Below are 20,062 nucleotides of genomic sequence, written 5' to 3'. Positions count from 1 at the left end.
ACACACACACACACACACACACACCATTTTTCCTGAACTGCTTTCCATCACTTCCATCTCATGTCATCTGTTATATCGTTGTGTGTCAGTCTTGCTTGGACTCATTATTAATATACTACTGTACTTGTATAATATCTGTCACTAACCTCTCTCTGTGTGTGTGTGTGTGTCTGTCAGCAGGAAGTCCCCGTGCCTCAGCTTCTTCCCTGCACTTCCCCTCGCCATCCATCATCCAGCAGTCCAGCCCGTATTTCACCCATCCCACCATCCGATACCACCACCACCCGGGACAGGACCCGCTCAAGGAATTTGTGCAGTTCGTCTGTGCCGACGGATCAGGACAGGCTAGCGGTCAGGTAAGAGGAAATGACCTCATACAGGAAGTGTTGGTGTGAACTTAACTCATTATGCAGTGGTTCTCATGAATAAACACACACTGGTTTAATGGTGAATATTGGGAATGGCGTCCTACAGTATCATACTACTCATACTATTTTTGCAGCATGTATAATATGAACCATATGCAAAATACCCAGTATAGACTATACAAGAGAGAAGAACACATGAAATACTCTATCCCACGATGCAATGTGTTCAACTTGGGACACTTAATACTAAAACTCCATTTTGAACGCAGCCATTGTCACAATCCACTGTATAAAACATGTATTATTGCTTACTCCATATTTTTTCACATACTGTACTGTTTGTTACAATATTTGGAAATATAGAGTATATAATGTGCGGTATTCAATTGTTAAATGATAAGACATTTCATCCTCCCAAACCAAATGTTGATTGAACAGAATTAGTTTTCATATTAAGCAAAAATACTTGCCTTTTATTAAATGAGATTGAATGTATTTTTTTCTCTCTGTGAATCTAACGCTATCAAGCATTTAACGTAATGTTGGTTAAACTGAGCTTGTGAAGACACAGGGCTCCAGACAACAAAATAAAATCAGTTAAGGACCCTTTGGCTCCTATAAGGGAAAACATTAGGTGCAAAATTAATTTTTTTAAGTGCCACAAAAGAATAAACCTTTTGTAATTTTGTCATGTGTTGTCACGTCTGCCCTCCTTTTACAGCATCAGCATTTTCATCCATCTTGTGGATGTCCTGGGAACTAAGATTCACTTTAAATAGGAACTGAATTGTGTTTCCAACTTGAGAACTACAAAGAATCGTTCTTTACACAGAATCTGAACCAGCCAAAGAGTATAGTTTGGCCTCCTCCGTCCTCTAATGCATCCTATAAACATTGTCGAATGTCTTGGACAAACCCAATCTTTTTCTTCATGAGTAATGTTGTTTGAGAGGTAAATTTGGTGAAAGGCAGCTCTTCATATGAAATTATATGGTCTGTGTTGAATTTCATTTTTAGCTCCTTATGTAGACAACAAGGATTATGTGTGATGTAGTGCATATTTAGCAAAATGCCCTTTTCTATATTTATTTTTCTTGCTGACTACAGAGTTCGAGTATTGAATGGCTTTTCTGAGGTAAATTTGACGTGATTGTTCACAAGCTGTTTTATACAAGCTCTTTCCAAGGTCGAAATGCTGATTGAGCGATCTGTCTGTCAGGCAACATTAAAAAAAGCCCCAAAACAACATTTATTGCTTGTATTTTGTGACAAAATTGGCAGAATTTGCAAGCTGAAAGTTTGTTAATTGTTTACTACAATTAACAAATCTTACTGCGATTATGGATGGCTGCGTGACAAATACTGTGAAGTTCAGGCAGTAAGGGAAAACAGCAAAGATGAAAAGATATTGAGAATAGCAATCCATATCGGTATTAATTAAAAACAAGAATTGTTAATTTGTTTGCGTCCACATAGCTGACGTGTATCTGTAGTAGTTTATCCATGAAATTGACGCTGCCATCCTGAATTTTTCCTCTGTACTTCCATGGTTCGATCATTGACACGTTTCTCTCTCACAGATGTCAGCGTTGTTGCTCGATATAGATGAGGGCTTTAAAAAGGCTGATGTTTTTCGTTTTGACATTTGTTTCTGAGGTGGAAAGATGATCCTTGCTGTCCCTGTGCGTATTTTGGCGCTCACTTCAACTTTGCTGCAGGTCATCTCATTTTAGTACGACAACACAACAAAAGATGTGATGGATCACTGAACATGCAGGTCAAAAGGCTTGCATTTTTTAACCATAACATGCAAGTTTATACAGTATTGTCGCCAGTCTGGAGCCCTGAGACATCTGTCCCAATTAACAGCCCAGCTAAGATTGAAGTTTGCTGTTAGCAAGCATTCAAAAACGTTTTAAATAATGCACAAATGTATATAATTGATGTACTTTTTTACTATATACACACAGTAACTGCATACTGTTTTTTCCGATGGAAACAAAAGTGTGCGTTCCTTCCTTGTCTTTGAAGCCGACTAATCGGTCACTGTTATGTATCTTGTGCTTGTCTAGACAGTTTTGAGTTAATCTCTCCTTCTCTGTCCACTTCCACGTTAAAACCCATCTGCGCTACAGCTGACGACCTCTGCGCATTACAGCGTAGCGCATTCCCTCCTCAGTTCTGCTTCTGCCATTTTCAGCGTTTTGAACGTGGCTTTTTCTTTTGCGCCCAGATTTTTATTTGGAATCATTCCATGGACCAAAGCTCACCTCACCATTCGTGCGCCCATTTCTTCTTCTTCCTCACCTTCTACCTAAAGTCCTCCATTTTAGTTTTTTTTCCAGCTCCTCCACTGCTCCTGTCTATGCCTGTGGTGAAGTCGACACACAAACACGCACACAAACACACCCTTTCATAAACAAAAGCAAACAGACATTCACCATCTTTTTGGTTGTTTCCCTCTCAACTCTTTCCACTACCAGCCACCCGCCATTCCTTTTTTTAATTTATTTTTTTTTTCAAGCGAGTTTGCGTTGTTTTTTCCATTTGTGGGGTGTCGGGCGTGTCCGTACTCCTCACCCTGTTTGTGTCGTCTGCAGCCGAACGGGAGCGGCCAGAGCAAAATGCCGGGCTCCTTCTTGCTGCCTCCACCCCCCCCTGTGGCGCGTCCAGTGCCCCTCCCAATGCCAGACTCTAAACCCAGCAGCACGCCCCCCGATGGCGGACTCACCTCTCCCACATCTCCGTGTAAGTGACCCGACCCCCCCCCCCATTCCACCAAACCCCTCGAAGGCTGGAAGAAAGCCAGTCGTCTGGCCACAGCTGGGCTGATTTTTGCCATCTAGTTTGTGTTTCTTGAGTTAACATCTACTGCCCATTATTCGTAACTATCGTGGTAGCACTAACTGTTGGGTCAGAACTAGTCCTTACGACTTTTATTTTATTTTTTCCAATCTGAATGAAACCAATGCAATTTTTCGTGCTGGCCTTTTTTTATGCATCCTAAATTTCAGGCATCAATTTTAGTGGTTTAACCCATCAAAATATTAAGTACAGAGCCTATAAAGTGAATAATGATGGGATAAAAATTAGTTGGGATTAAAAATATATATCAATGGTTGCAAACTTTTGCATTCACTCTAAAATCTTGCGTTCAGTCTCAAAACTTTTACGAGCATTTGCCCTGATAAACTTTGCATTCGATCAGAAAACTCTCCCTTGAGAAACTGCTTTCTCTCCCAAAACTTTGGGGTCCCCTGAAAAACTTTTCGTTCCGTCAGAAAAATCTCCCCCAAAAAACTGCAATCTCTTTCAAAATGTTTGCGTTCCCCTGAGAAACTTTACATTCAATAAAAAAAAAAACTCCCCTAAAAAACTGTTATCTCACAAGATGCTTGAGTTATCCTGAGAAACTTTGTGTTGAATAGGGATGCACCGAAATGAAAATTCTTGGCCGAAACCGAAAACCGAAAAAGAGGAAACCAAGGCCGAAAACCGAAACACCGAAATAAATTATGCCAATTATTAGTATAATTGCATTTATGGCTATGACTGTGTACAAACTTTACTAAAATCAAGGCATTGCAATTGCATAAATTAATATAACATTTTCAAAGAATAAATCAATTACAATATATGCAAATATTTATTTAGCACAATGCACAGTATAAAATAAAATTCAAACTATGTTTAACTTGACCCCACTCATGTGTACACTAAATAATAATCTACTGGCCTGCAGAAAGGTTTTAAAATGAAATGTTTTCTCAAAAACAAAGCCGAGCGCAAACTTCTCATCACACAAGCACCCAGTTTGCACGTCTAAATTAGTTACATTTTAAAAATGTAGCATACAATAGCATAAAAAGCCTTTTTAAATGAACAATGGTCCATGTTTAATACAAATGTACATGAAACTTAATGAAACATTTTTAGTGAATGTAGAAAATATTTAAGAGAGCATTAATTTAGTTCTATACATACATGTTCCCATATACATATTTTTTTTGTAATGTAACAAGCAATAATCTCAGGGTTTACTGGGTTTTACATGATTATTTTTGTATTGGTGGTGGAATACTAAAAAAGAAACATTGTCATGTATTTATCTGTCTTCTTCTCACCGATTCCTGATGGTTAGAGGACAGTTACTTGAGTCGTCCCCTGTCGTTTCAAGGAATAGAACAACAAGACGCGCAACGGAGTGCGCGTCAAGTATAAACGCCTCGACCGTTTGGAGCGGTGCACGCGCTGTTTGTGGAGACTCGCGCTGCCTTGTTTACTTTCGCCTGCCTCCGCAGCGCGAGTCTTATTTATAAATTTTAATTGTTTCATCCACCTTTATCTGTTCTAAACAATGCGTGCCGCCATGACGACGAATCCGGTTGCGAGCGGGTCAAGAGCGGTGCGCGCGCTGTCTGTGGAGACTCGCGCTGCCTTGTTTGTTTACTTTCGCCTGCCTCCGCAGCGCGAGTCTCCACAGACAGCGCGCGCACCGCTCTTGACCCGCTCGCAACTGGATTCGTCGTCATGGCGGCACGCATTGTTTAGAGCAGATATAAGTGGATAAACAAGGTTTCCGTCTCCTCGCGGGTACAGATACACTGAAATACGTCCACACCGCAGACATGTTGCTTCAGACAAGCACGTGCAGGTCGCGGTTTCTGTTTGTGTCATCACAACATTTCGGCCGTATTGTTTCGGTGATAAAAGTCTTTCGGCCGAAAACCGAAAATGCACTTTTGGGCCATTTTCGGCCGAAAATTTTCGGCGGCCGAATATTCGGTGCATCCCTAGTGTTGAATCACAAAACTCTCCCCCTTGGAACTGCGTTCTCTCACAAAATGGTTGCATTCCCCTAAGAAACTTTTCGTTCGATCACAAAACTCTTCCCTGAGATACTGCGTTCTCTCACAAAATGGTTGCATTCCCCTGAGAAACCTTGCGTTGAATCTCAAAACTCTCCCTTGAGAAACTGCATTCTCTTGCAAACCAATTGCTTTCCCCTTAGAAACGTTTCATTCGGTCACAAAACTCTCCCCCTAAAAAACTGCATTCTCGTAAATCTTTTACGTTCCCATGAGAAACTTTTCGTTCGATCAAAAAACTATCACCCAAAAAACTGCGTTCTCTCACAAAACTTTTACGTTCCCCTGAGAAACTTTTCGTTCGATCACAAAACTCTCCCCCAAAAAACTGCGTTCTCGCAAATCTTTTGCATTTCCCTCAGAAAATTTTTGTTCAGTCACAAAATTCTCCCCAAAAAACTGCGTTCTCTCACAAATCTTTTGCGTTCCCCTGAGAAACTTTTCGTTCGATCACAAAACTCTCCCCCAAAAAACTGCGTTCTCGCAAATCTTTTGCGTTCCCTTCAGAAACTTTTCGTTCGGTCACGAAACTCTCCCCCAAAAAACTGCGTTCTCGCAAATCTTTTGCATTTCCCTCAGAAAATTTTCGTTCAGTCACAAAATTCTCCCCAAAAAACTGCGTTCTCTCACAAATCTTTTGCGTTCCCCTGAGAAACTTTTCATTCGGTCACGAAACTCTCCCCCAAAAAACTGCTTTCTCTCACAAATCTTTTGCGTTCCCCTGAGAAACTTTTCATTCGGTCACGAAACTCTCTGCATTTCCCTCAGAAAAATTTAGTTCGGTCACGAAACTCTCCCCCAAAAAACTGCGTTCTCGCAAATCTTTTGCATTTCCCTCAGAAAAATTTTGTTCGGTCACGAAACTCTCCCCCAATAAACTGCGTTCTTGCAAATCTTTTGCATTTCCCTGAGAAACTTTTCATTCGGACACGAAACTCTCCCCCAAAAACTGCGTTCTCGCAAATCTTTTGCATTTCCCTCAGAAAAATTTTGTTCAGTCACGAAACTCTCCCCCAAAAAACTGCTTTCTCTCACAAATCTTTTGCGTTCCCCTGAGAAACTTTTCATTCGGTCACGAAACTCTCTGCATTTCCCTCAGAAAAATTTAGTTCGGTCACGAAACTCTCCCCCAAAAAACTGCGTTCTCGCAAATCTTTTGCATTTCCCTCAGAAAAATTTTGTTCGGTCACGAAACTCTCCCCCAATAAACTGCGTTCTTGCAAATCTTTTGCATTTCCCTGAGAAACTTTTCATTCGGACACGAAACTCTCCCCCAAAAACTGCGTTCTCGCAAATCTTTTGCATTTCCCTCAGAAAAATTTTGTTCAGTCACGAAACTCTCCCCCAAAAAACTGCGTTCTCGCAAATCTTTTGCATTTCCCTCAGAAAAATTTTGTTCGGTCACGAAACTCTCCCCCAAAAAACTGCGTTCTCGCAAATCTTTTGCGTTCCCCTGAGAAACTTTTCATTCGGTCACGAAACTCTCCCCCAAAAAACTGCGTTCTCGTAAATCTTTTGCATTTCCCTCAAAAATTTTTCGTTCGTCACAAAACTCTCCCCCAATAAACTGCGTTCTCGCAAATCTTTTGCATTTCCCTGAGAAACTTTTCATTCGGTCACGAAACTCTCCCCCAAAAAACTGTGTTCTCTCACAAATCTTTTGCGTTCCCCTGAGAAACTTTTCGTTCGATCACGAAACTCTCCCCCAAAAACTGCGTTCTCGCAAATCTTTTGCATTTCCCTCAGAAAAATTTAGTTCGGTCACGAAACTCTCCCCCAAAAAACTGCGTTCTCGCAAATCTTTTGCATTTCCCTCAGAAAAATTTTGTTCGGTCACGAAACTCTCCCCCAAAAAAATGCGTTCTCGCAAATCTTTTGCATTTCCCTCAGAAAAATTTTGTTCGGTCACGAAACTCTCCCCCAATAAACTGCGTTCTCGCAAATCTTTTGCATTTCCCTCAGAAAAATTTTGTTCGGTCACAAAACTCTCCCCCAAAAAACTGCGTTCTCGCAAATCTTTTGCATTTCCCTCAGAAAAATTTTGTTCGGTCACGAAACTCTCCCCCAAAAAACGGCGTTCTCGCAAATCTTTTGCATTTCCCTCAGAAAAATTTTGTTCGGTCACGAAACTCTCCCCCAAAAAACTGCGTTCTCGCAAATCTTTTGCATTTCCCTCAAAAATTTTTCGTTCGTCACAAAACTCTCCCCCAATAAACTGCGTTCTCGCAAATCTTTTGCATTTCCCTGAGAAACTTTTCATTCGGTCACGAAACTCTCCCCCAAAAAACTCTGTTCTCTCACAAATCTTTTGCGTTCCCCTGAGAAACTTTTCGTTCGATCACAAAACTCTCCCCCAAAAAACTGCGTTCTCGCAAATCTTTTGCGTTCCCCTCAGAAACTTTTCGTTCGGTCACGAAACTCTCCCCCAAAAAACTGCGTTCTCGCAAATCTTTTGCATTTCCCTCAGAAAATTTTCGTTCAGTCACAAAATTCTCCCCAAAAATCTGCGTTCTCTCACAAATCTTTTGCGTTCCCCTGAGAAACTTTTCATTCGGTCACGAAACTCTCCCCCAAAAAACTGCGTTCTCTCACAAATCTTTTGCGTTCCCCTGAGAAACTTTTCATTCGGTCACGAAACTCTCTGCATTTCCCTCAGAAAAATTTAGTTCGGTCACGAAACTCTCCCCCAAAAAACTGCGTTCTCGCAAATCTTTTGCATTTCCCTCAGAAAATTTTTTTTCGGTCACGAAACTCTCCCCCAAAAAACTGCGTTCTCGCAAATCTTTTGCATTTCCCTCAGAAACTTTTCGTTCAGTCACAAAACTCTCCCCCAAAAAACTGCGTTCTCGCAAATCTTTTGCGTTCCCCTCAGAAGCTTTTCGTTCGGTCACGAAACTCTCCCCCAAAAAACTGCGTTCTCGCAAATCTTTTGCATTTCCCTCAGAAAATTTTCGTTCAGTCACAAAATTCTCCCCAAAAATCTGCGTTCTCTCACAAATCTTTTGCGTTCCCCTGAGAAACTTTTCATTCGGTCACGAAACTCTCCCCCAAAAAACTGCGTTCTCTCACAAATCTTTTGCGTTCCCCTGAGAAACTTTTCATTCGGTCACGAAACTCTCTGCATTTCCCTCAGAAAAATTTAGTTCGGTCACGAAACTCTCCCCCAAAAAACTGCGTTCTCGCAAATCTTTTGCATTTCCCTCAGAAAATTTTTTTTCGGTCACGAAACTCTCCCCCAATAAACTGCGTTCTTGCAAATCTTTTGCATTTCCCTGAGAAACTTTTCTTTCGGTCACGAAACTCTCCCCCAAAAACTGCGTTCTCGCAAATCTTTTGCATTTCCCTCAGAAAAATTTTGTTCGGTCACGAAACTCTCCCCCAAAAAACTGCGTTCTCGCAAATCTTTTGCGTTCCCCTGAGAAACTTTTCATTCGGTCACGAAACTCTCCCCCAAAAAACTGCGTTCTCGTAAATCTTTTGCATTTCCCTCAAAAATTTTTCATTCGGTCACGAAACTCTCCCCCAATAAACTGCGTTCTCGCAAATCTTTTGCATTTCCCTGAGAAACTTTTCATTCGGTCACGAAACTCTCCCCCAAAAACTGCGTTCTCGCAAATCTTTTGCATTTCCCTCAGAAAAATTTTGTTCGGTCACAAAACTCTCCCCCAAAAAACTGCGTTCTCGCAAATCTTTTGCATTTCCCTCAGAAAAATTTTGTTCGGTCACGAAACTCTCCCCCAAAAAAATGCGTTCTCGCAAATCTTTTGCATTTCCCTCAGAAAAATTTTGTTCGGTCACGAAACTCTCCCCCAATAAACTGCGTTCTCGCAAATCTTTTGCATTTCCCTCAGAAAAATTTTGTTCGGTCACGAAACTCTCCCCCAAAAAACTGCGTTCTCGCAAATCTTTTGCATTTCCCTCAGAAAAATTTTGTTCGGTCACGAAACTCCCCCAAAAAAATGCGTTCTCGCAAATCTTTTGCATTTCCCTCAGAAAAATTTTGTTCGGTCACAAAACTCTCCCCCAAAAAACTGCGTTCTCGCAAATCTTTTGCATTTCCCTCAGAAAAATTTTGTTCGGTCACGAAACTCTCCCCCAAAAAACGGCGTTCTCGCAAATCTTTTGCATTTCCCTCAGAAAAATTTTGTTCGGTCACGAAACTCTCCCCCAAAAAACTGCGTTCTCGCAAATCTTTTGCATTTCCCTCAGAAAAATTTTGTTCGGTCACGAAACTCTCCCCCAAAAAACTGCGTTCTCGCAAATCTTTTGCATTTCCCTCAGAAAAATTTTGTTCGGTCACGAAACTCTCCCCCAAAAACTGCGTTCTCGCAAATCTTTTGCATTTCCCTCAGAAAAATTTTGTTCGGTCACGAAACTCTCCCCCAAAAAACTGCGTTCTCGCAAATCTTTTGCGTTCCCCTGAGAAACTTTTCATTCGGTCACGAAACTCTCCCCCAAAAAACTGCGTTCTCGCAAATCTTTTGCGTTCCCCTCAGAAACTTTTCGTTCGATCACAAAACTCTCCCCCAAAAAACTGCGTTCTCGCAAATCTTTTGCGTTCCCCTCAGAAACTTTTCGTTCGGTCACGAAACTCTCCCCCAAAAAACTGTGTTCTCTCACAAATCTTTTGCGTTCCCCTGAGAAACTTTTCGTTCGATCACAAAACTCTCCCCCAAAAAACTGCGTTCTCGCAAATCTTTTGCGTTCCCCTCAGAAGCTTTTCGTTCGGTCACGAAACTCTCCCCCAAAAAACTGCGTTCTCGCAAATCTTTTGCATTTCCCTCAGAAAATTTTCGTTCAGTCACAAAATTCTCCCCAAAAAACTGCGTTCTCTCACAAATCTTTTGCGTTCCCCTGAGAAACTTTTCATTCGGTCACGAAACTCTCCCCCAAAAAACTGCGTTCTCTCACAAATCTTTTGCGTTCCCCTGAGAAACTTTTCATTCGGTCACGAAACTCTCTGCATTTCCCTCAGAAAAATTTAGTTCGGTCACGAAACTCTCCCCCAAAAAACTGCGTTCTCGCAAATCTTTTGCATTTCCCTCAGAAAATTTTTTTTCGGTCACGAAACTCTCCCCCAATAAACTGCGTTCTTGCAAATCTTTTGCATTTCCCTGAGAAACTTTTCATTCGGTCACGAAACTCTCCCCCAAAAACTGCGTTCTCGCAAATCTTTTGCATTTCCCTCAGAAAAATTTTGTTCGGTCACGAAACTCTCCCCCAAAAAACTGCGTTCTCGCAAATCTTTTGCGTTCCCCTGAGAAACTTTTCATTCGGTCACGAAACTCTCCCCCAAAAAACTGCGTTCTCGTTAATCTTTTGCATTTCCCTCAAAAATTTTTCATTCGGTCACGAAACTCTCCCCCAATAAACTGCGTTCTCGCAAATCTTTTGCATTTCCCTGAGAAACTTTTCATTCGGTCACGAAACTCTCCCCCAAAAACTGCGTTCTCGCAAATCTTTTGCATTTCCCTCAGAAAAATTTCGTTCGGTCACGAAACTCTCCCCCAATAAACTGCGTTCTCGCAAATCTTTTGCATTTCCCTCAGAAAAATTTTGTTCGGTCACAAAACTCTCCCCCAAAAAACTGCGTTCTCGCAAATCTTTTGCATTTCCCTCAGAAAAATTTTGTTCGGTCACGAAACTCTCCCCCAAAAAACGGCGTTCTCGCAAATCTTTTGCATTTCCCTCAGAAAAATTTTGTTCGGTCACGAAACTCTCCCCCAAAAAACTGCGTTCTCGCAAATCTTTTGCATTTCCCTCAGAAAAATTTTGTTCGGTCACGAAACTCTCCCCCAAAAAACTGCGTTCTCGCAAATCTTTTGCATTTCCCTCAGAAAAATTTTGTTCGGTCACGAAACTCTCCCCCAAAAACTGCGTTCTCGCAAATCTTTTGCATTTCCCTCAGAAAAATTTTGTTCGGTCACGAAACTCTCCCCCAAAAAACTGCGTTCTCGCAAATCTTTTGCATTTCCCTCAGAAAAATTTTGTTCGGTCACGAAACTCTCCCCCAAAAACTGCGTTCTCGCAAATCTTTTGCATTTCCCTCAGAAAAATTTTGTTCGGTCACGAAACTCTCCCCCAAAAAACTGTGTTCTCGTAAATCTTTCGCGTTCCCCTGAGAAACTTTTCATTCGGTCACGAAACTCTCCCCCAAAAAACTGCGTTCTCGCAAATCTTTTGCGTTCCCCTGAGAAACTTTTCATTCAGTCACAAAACTCTCCCTCAAAAAACTGCGTTCTCACAAATCTCTGCGTTCCCCATAGAAACATTTTGTTCAGTCACAAAACTGTTTTCTCAAAAAACGTTTGCGTTCTACTGAGAATCTTTGCAAATGCTCGTAAAATCTTTGTGTTTTCTTCTAAGAAACCTTGTTCACTTTCAAAAACCTTTGTGTTCTCTGGCAAAACTCTAGTGAGACTCTTTGCATTTGCTCCCTTTTGTGATGAAAATAATATGAAGTGGGAGGAAAAACTATAATTCAGTGCTTTTGCAAGCGAATGCAAAGTTTCTTGGGGGGAAAGCAATTATTTTACTAGAGAATGCAAAAACGTTCAAATAGTTTTTTCTCCCATCTCATATTTTTCCCTTCCAATGTCCCATTAGGGCCTCCGTACTGAAAGGTGCAAATTTAGGGCAGTAAAAGTGGACTCAAAAATAAATTTATGCATTTTCGTCCAAACAATTGTCGCTGACTATTACTTGTGCTGACACACATTACTTGTGTAATGCAGCCTTTGATTATTGAACAGTGCTGGCATGAAAATCAAAACAACAGAAGAGTGTGTATCCACCCGACTAAAAAGACCAGCTTAGACCATCTTGAACTTTCATTTTGGTCCAGGTTGGTTTGTGCTGGTCAGTGTGTTGAAGAGCCTGTACACACCAAAAAGCAGTCGATTGTGAGACACGGGGAACCCATGTTTTGTAATTTTAAGTTGGTTTGATTTGAGTTTGTTTTGGTTACATTCACATTGCTGGTTAGCTTTTGGCTTGTGGAAATGTGATAGTTGAGCTCCAGTGCTTGTCTAAAGGTCAGTTTGTCCCGTACTCAAACCAAATTTAGGCCGTTCAGAAAGGAGGTGGCGTATCGGGGTGGAGAATCAGACAAAAAAATGTTCACTCACCACAGACGGGGCACTGGACGGAGCACTTGCATTTCTTTTCCTTTTTTCTTCCATGTTTCTTATTTTTCCTTCCGTTTCATTTATTTATTTATTTTTTGGGCTCCATTTGTTTTTTTATGTTGTTTGTGTGTGTCGTCTTTTTATGTGTTTATATGTTGAATGCACTTACCACAACCTGCTTACAATTATACAGAACGGTTATTTACTTGTGTTTAAGCATTAAGCATAAAGTGGTCATGCATTACAATAAGTTTACCATGGTTAACGGGGATTGTTAAGGGTAAATATACAAAACGAATGGCCTAAAAACCCTTTAGCAACTGAAAAATACACATGGCCTCTTGTGGCAAAGTTTGTTGTTACACTGATTAAAAAGGATTTGGTTTCTTTTAGCAAGGTAAATCCTAATCACTTAGTGCTTAACATTTAACCTACAACTTGTGTATTAAATTATGCCTCTCATTAAACAAACTTTATCTAATTGCAATAATAATAATTCGTTTTTAAAGAACAAAGCAGCATATCATATCTTTTTGAATGTTTGCTAATGAAAGCGCTAACAGCAACCTGTAGAACAATATGGCTTTTTGATTTGTTTTAGATCTCTATAGTTGATGAACAGTTACTCAGAGTCCATCAAATAATTCGAAACCCCAAACTGCCCTAAATTTGATAATGACTTCAAACCTGCAGATTTAAATTCCATTTAACCTGTGTGAACCAATGACAATCAAGCATAGTATATCTTTTATGATAAGTTCTTACAGCACAGTCGGTACAGGAGTTTCAGTTTTCACTATAAATTGCATGAAATTCACACAAAGCATCTGCGGAGAATAATATATTTGTTCAGATTGCTCTTTAAATAACTAAAAGACTTAACATTGTGGGGTGATTCATGAAAATGCTAAGTGTTGTGCTTCTCTGATGATTTTCTGAAATCTTTTTGTTTTTTATTTATATTTTCTGTCTCTCCTCTTCTCTCTTTCTTTCTCAGCATACTCCACGCCAGGCTCCACAGCTCCCAACAGGTTTGTCAGCATCGGATCACGGGACAACAACTTTCTGAACATACCCCAGCAGACGCAGGTGATTGTTATAATCGAAACAAACCTCGTTTCTTGTGTTCGAGCGTTTAAAAGCCTTCTCCTCCCATAATGCTCTCTGCTGTGTGGTGACGGGCCCATCTGGAGCAGGCCTGCGATAACTCAAGCTGATCGTCGCGGTGTAGTTGATTTGAGCGTTGCGAATGTGCGGCCACCACACTGCGCCTCCTCCATCACCCAGTACACTTTACTCATTAATGTGTAAACCACACCCGCCCCGGGCCGGCTCCCTGCTCCTCAACACATGGTGACCATCTGAAGTCGCTAACTCGCCCGCTCTCACCTCCTCCCTCTGCTGGACGGCCTCTCTGGATTTGACCATTCATTTCCCTCTCTCTCTCTGCCTAACCTTTCCTCAATTCTCTGTGTTTTTTCACCACCTTTAACTCGTTTCTCAACTCACTATCACCCTCTGCTGGTGATTTTTTTTTATTCTCTCCCGCTGTGACTTCTTGGCTGTGACTGCGCTTTGTCCGATTTTGCACATTTTCTGGTCTGTTCACCCTAAATTTTAAAGGATAGAGGAACCTAAGCCTTAGACTTAAACATGTTTAGTGTGTTAAATAGCATAGCTAAATGTTTTGCAAAGATTCATTATTTGTTGGTGAAATATATATATATATATATATATATATATATTATAATAGTAATATTATTATTGCACTTTTCTGGATGCAATAATTAAATTATATATTTTTTAATGAACATAGCAGCATTTCATATCTTTTTGAATATTTGCTAATGAAAGCGCTAACAGCAACCTGTAGAATAAATATGGCTCTTTAATAAAATGATTAAATGTAATGTAGACAATGACCATGACAATGAAAATAGCTGGTTATTATAAGTAGAAGCTTTGTTAAGATTCATTATTTGCAGATGAATAACAATTAATAGGTAATTAAGTGAAATCACTGAACTTAAATATACAAGCTTGATAAAAATTATCATTCTAGAAGAAAATTTCAAATGGCACTTAGAGGCTTTTGCATCTGAACTCTTCATATATATATATATATATATATATATATATAGTAAAGAAATAAATATATATTGTGCAATAATATAATATTAAAAATATAATAAAAAAGATAAAAGATAGAGGCATTGAGAAAATAGTGAAATATTACATTTATTATTAATTAAAAAATGAAATTCAGTGTAATACAAATATTGATAACAGCTAAAATGAAGAGGCAGAGATAAAATGGTGAAATAATAAATTAATTTATTTTGTTTTTAGTAAATGTGCATTGAGAGTGCATTTATAATTATAATTCAGTGTAATTTACTTCAAAGAGATGTTTCTTGAAGGATTCTGTGTTTTTTTTGTTAGTTTTTTTTTCAATTGACCTAAAGGGTATTTCAGTGTGTGTGTGTATTTTGAAGAAGCAGCAAAAGAACACTTTTCAAACAAAACATTCCACAAAAAGTTCTTTGTGTGTTTTTAAATGATAAATCAAAAGAACAAGAGTTTTTGTTTTAGCTGATTGAAGCTTAATGTCAGTGTATTATGTTCATAGTCGATGTGATTATCTTCACCAGAGTGAACAGACTTTATAAATCCAAGAAAAATCACCACATTTTGTCAAAAGACTCTGACTAAGAAAAGTGACGTGATAGAAGAGACAAATCATCTCATCTAGTGCCATTCAAACCTTTTAAATGTTTGAATACTTTTGGGCCCACTGTATGTCCATCCATACATCTCCGTATGGGGAACTTCTCTCCGTTCCTATCCAAAAGAGCTGGGGAAAAGTGAGACAGGCCTGGAGGAAAGAGAGGCAAAGTTTAAGCACGGCCCCTAAGCTGAAAAGTCACGTCCCAACTGTCTGGTTGCCCACAGCAACGAGACATGATGTCACAGGCAGTTGAACTTGAGAGGTGTGTGTGTGTGTGTGTGGTGGGGGGGAGATAGAGTTGGTCACTGCCAAGGATTACAGGGGGAAGATGGGATTGCGAGAGGGAGGAGTACAGCTTAGAGGGGAAGAGTTACTTGGCCCGAGTGGCTGTTGGGCTTTAGCCCGGGGCGAGCGGCGCGGGGAGAAATAGACGGGACGTGCCGGGGTGTTTGCGTGACCTGCAAGAGTCACCCAGAACAAAAGTTACCCACTCCCCCTCCTCCCAGACCCTCTCAGCCAAAGTGTTTCCAGGATTTGACTTCTAGAGAGTTTTGTTAAAGCCAATCAGGAGAAACAATCCCGCTCTATCTCTCTCCCTCTCATTGCAATGCTGATCCGAGCTCTCGCTGTAAGCCGGAGCATCATCTCTCCTTCTCCATCTCCTATTCTCTACCTCTTCTTCTCCAGCTCTCCTTCTTCACTCTCCTTCTCCATCTCCTATTCTTTACCTCCCCTTCTCCACCTCTCCTTCTCCACCTCTTCTCCATCTCTCCATCTCCATCTCTCCTTCTCCACCTCTCCTTCTCCACCTCTTCTCCATCTCTCCATCTCCATCTCTCCTTGTCCACCTCTCCTTCTCCACTCTCCTTCTCCATCTCCTTTTCTCTACCTGCCCTTCTCCACCTCTCCTTCTCCACCTCTCCATCTCCATCTCTCCTTCTCCACTCTCCTTCTCCATCTCCTATTCTCTACCTGCCCTTCTCCACCTCTCCTTCTCCACCTCTTCTCCACCTCTCCATCTCCATCTCTCCTTCTCCATCTCCTATTCTCTACCTGCCCTTCTCCACCTCTCCTTCTCCATCTCTCCTTCTCCACCTCTCCTTCTCCACCTCTTCTCCACCTCTCCATCTCCATCTCTCCTTCTCCACTCTCCTTCTCCATCTCCTATTCTCTACCTGCCCTTCTCCACCTCTCCTTCTCCATCTCTCCTTCTCCATCTCTCCTTCTCCATCTCTCCTTCTCCATCTCCTATTCTCTACCTGCCCTTCTCCACCTCTCCTTCTCCACTTCTCCTTCTCCATCTCTCCTTCTCCATCTCTCCTTCTCCATCTCCTATTCTCTACCTGCCCTTCTCCACCTCTCCTTCTCCACTTCTCCTTCTCCATCTCTCCTTCTCCACCTCTCCTTCTCCACCTCTTCTCCACCTCTCCATCTCCATCTCTCCTTCTCCACTCTCCTTCTCCATCTCCTATTCTCTACCTGCCCTTCTCCACCTCTCCTTCTCCACCTCTTCTCCACCTCTCCATCTCCATCTCTCCTTCTCCATCTCCTATTCTCTACCTGCCCTTCTCCACCTCTCCTTCTCCATCTCTCCTTCTCCACCTCTCCTTCTCCACCTCTTCTCCACCTCTCCATCTCCATCTCTCCTTCTCCACTCTCCTTCTCCATCTCCTATTCTCTACCTGCCCTTCTCCACCTCTCCTTCTCCATCTCTCCTTCTCCATCTCTCCTTCTCCATCTCCTATTCTCTACCTGCCCTTCTCCACCTCTCCTTCTCCACTTCTCCTTCTCCATCTCTCCTTCTCCATCTCTCCTTCTCCATCTCTCCTTCTCCATCTCCTATTCTCTACCTGCCCTTCTCCACCTCTCCTTCTCCACTTCTCCTTCTCCATCTCTCCTTCTCCACCTCTTCTCCACCTCTCCATCTCCATCTCTCCTTCTCCATCTCTCCTTCTCCATCTCTCCTTCTCCATCTCCTATTCTCTACCTGCCCTTCTCCACCTCTCCTTCTCCATCTCTCCTTCTCCACTTCTCCTTCTCCATCTCTCCTTCTCCACCTCTTCTCCACCTCTCCATCTCCATCTCTCCTTCTCCACCTCTCCTTCTCCATCTCTCCTTCTCCACCTCTTCTCCACCTCTCCATCTCCATCTCTCCTTCTCCACTCTCCTTCTCCATCTCCTATTCTCTACCTGCCCTTCTCCACCTCTCCTTCTCCACCTCTCCATCTCCACTCTCCTTCTCCACTCTCCTTCTCCACCTCTCCTTCTCCACCTCTCCATCTCCATCTCTCCTTCTCCACTCTCCTTCTCCATCTCTCCTTCTCCATCTCTCCTTCTCCACCTCTCCTTCTCCATCTCTCCTTCTCCACCTCTCCTTCTCCATCTCTCCTTCTCCATCTCTCCTTCTCCACTTCTCCTTCTCCATCTCTCCTTCTCCACCTCTCCTTCTCCACCTCTCCATCTCCATCTCTCCTTCTCCACTCTCCTTCTCCATCTCTCCTTCTCCATCTCTCCTTCTCCACCTCTCCTTCTCCATCTCTCCTTCTCCACCTCTCCTTCTCCATCTCTCCTTCTCCATCTCTCCTTCTCCACTCTCCTTCTCCATCTCTCCTTCTCCATCTCTCCATCTCCATCTCTCCTTCTCCACTCTCTTTCTCCATCTCCTATTCTCTACCTGCCCTTCTCCACCTCTTCTCCACCTCTCCATCTCCATCTCTCCTTCTCCACTCTCCTTCTCCATCTCCTATTCTCTACCTGCCCTTCTCCACCTCTCCTTCTCCATCTCTCCTTCTCCATCTCTCCTTCTCCATCTCTCCTTCTCCATCTCCTATTCTCTACCTGCCCTTCTCCACCTCTCCTTCTCCACTTCTCCTTCTCCATCTCTCCTTCTCCATCTCTCCTTCTCCACCTCTTCTCCACCTCTCCATCTCCATCTCTCCTTCTCCATCTCTCCTTCTCCATCTCCTATTCTCTACCTGCCCTTCTCCACCTCTCCTTCTCCATCTCTCCTTCTCCACTTCTCCTTCTCCATCTCTCCTTCTCCACCTCTTCTCCACCTCTCCATCTCCATCTCTCCTTCTCCACCTCTCCTTCTCCATCTCTCCTTCTCCACCTCTTCTCCACCTCTCCATCTCCATCTCTCCTTCTCCACTCTCCTTCTCCATCTCCTATTCTCTACCTGCCCTTCTCCACCTCTCCTTCTCCACCTCTCCATCTCCATCTCTCCTTCTCCACTCTCCTTCTCCATCTCTCCTTCTCCACCTCTCCTTCTCCATCTCTCCTTCTCCACCTCTCCTTCTCCATCTCTCCTTCTCCATCTCTCCTTCTCCATCTCTCCTTCTCCACCTCTCCTTCTCCATCTCTCCTTCTCCATCTCTCCTTCTCCACTCTCCTTCTCCACCTCTCCTTCTCCATCTCTCCATCTCCATCTCTCCTTCTCCACTCTCCTTCTCCATCTCCTATTCTCTACCTGCCCTTCTCCACCTCTTCTCCACCTCTCCATCTCCATCTCTCCATCTCCATCTCTTCTTCTCCACCTCTCCTTCTCCATCTCCTATTCTCTACCTGCCCTTCTTTTCAGCATCATTACTCCAGTCTTCAGTGTCACATGATCCCTCAGAAATCAAACTGATACGAGCAGTACATTTAGAAAATAGAATAGATATATACATACAGACATACATGTATATAAATTAGTATTTAATTCACACATTCAGCACATTTTTATATAAAATATTTGTATATTATATTTTTTTATTTAGAAAAATACGACATTTAGAATTGTATATCTTTTTTTATTAATCACAGTAATAAAGAACTGTCCTTCCTCTACTTACAGTAAAATGTGTATGTTTAATGTAACAAATTTTATTCTGCTGCCGTTTTTTTTAAACAACACTATAAAGGTTAAATGAGTTTCCTAATTCAAATTAAAAGTTTGACAAGTCGTAAAGTATTTTTACTGGGAAACACAGTAATTCCAAGATAACGAGAACGCACTATAAACTTTGTCTAAATATTTCTGTGTGTGTGAATGTCTGTCCGTTGGTGTTATCAGTGTGATATTTGAACTTTATGAGCTGAACTCCTGAGATACATTAACAGACTGTCTGTTGATGTTAATAAAGTCAATGTGTTGGTATGTAGAGATGCGTCAGAGCTCTCTTGACATGACATTCCCAAAAGGGAGGTTTGCTGGTTTAGTTGAGGTCAAACTGTGGCGTAAAGGCCCATATGGTGAGCAGGTCAGACCGAACGCTCTGTGAGGGTCAAGCCTGACCTCTAGTGGTGTGCTCAGTAACAGCAGTCTTCACACACTCCAGGATTTGTGGTGCTGGATCGTCATTTCAGAAAGATTGTATTTATGAGTTGAAGTTAAAGTCGCAAATATGAGTTGTAAGCTCAGGATTTTCTTTAAGCTCTGATCTTCTCGAGTTGAGAGCGTTTCAGTGAGAAATGTGGTGCAATACCACAATATTTATAGGTATTTCGAAGTGGCATTGTCAGGCTTTTTTATTTAAAACAAAATAAGATAATTGTATGCACAAAATATAATAGCATTGTGATGTAACAATATAAAATGTAACATAAAGTAGAGAGTGCCTTCATAAATTTATTAAAAACATAAAAACCTAATGCACATTCTGTGTTTTATAAAAGTAGACATTGCTGTAATTTTGTGTAGTTAATTACCACCATCTTGATCCAACCAAAGTTACTCAAACACCTGACGCACAACTTCGCAACGTGTAAATACGAACTTCCCCAGAGGACTTGAACACTTCAATATCGATCTGTATGTTTCCATACTTTTAAATTCAAACATCAGTGTTGATTTTAACATTAAAATATTTATCATATTTATCATATTTTTATTTTTTTAGTTTGTAATTTCAGTATACTGTGTGGATTTTCACACTAAGTTTAAAATTACTTTCAAAGTAAAATACACTTATATTAAATATAAAAATT

At 41.5% G+C, this 20,062-nt stretch overlaps 1 protein-coding gene across 12 annotated transcripts in view; it reads left to right on the top strand.

Annotated features, from left to right (window-relative positions):
* The window catches only part of nfixb (nuclear factor I/Xb), a 189,341-nt gene that overhangs the window by 163,943 nt on the left and 5,336 nt on the right, over positions 1-20,062 (top strand). For 6 of the 12 annotated variants that reach the window (XM_089128247.1, XM_089128251.1, XM_089128249.1 and 3 more), the window contains 3 exons: positions 178-356; positions 2,969-3,116; positions 13,361-13,452. In XM_089128247.1, the coding sequence (XP_088984373.1) occupies positions 178-356; positions 2,969-3,116; positions 13,361-13,452 (419 nt within the window). The remainder of the gene's footprint in view (positions 1-177; positions 357-2,968; positions 3,117-13,360; positions 13,453-20,062) is intronic. The other 6 variants (XM_089128252.1, XM_089128257.1, XM_089128259.1 and 3 more) reach the window with 3 other exon arrangements.

This window comes from Pimephales promelas, chromosome 3 (assembly GCF_988280905.1).
Source record: "Pimephales promelas chromosome 3, fPimPro1.hap1.1, whole genome shotgun sequence".
Taxonomy (NCBI): domain Eukaryota; kingdom Metazoa; phylum Chordata; class Actinopteri; order Cypriniformes; family Leuciscidae; genus Pimephales; species Pimephales promelas.
The sequence above is the reverse complement of the archived record's forward strand: the minus strand, read 5'-3'. Positions and strand labels throughout refer to the sequence as shown.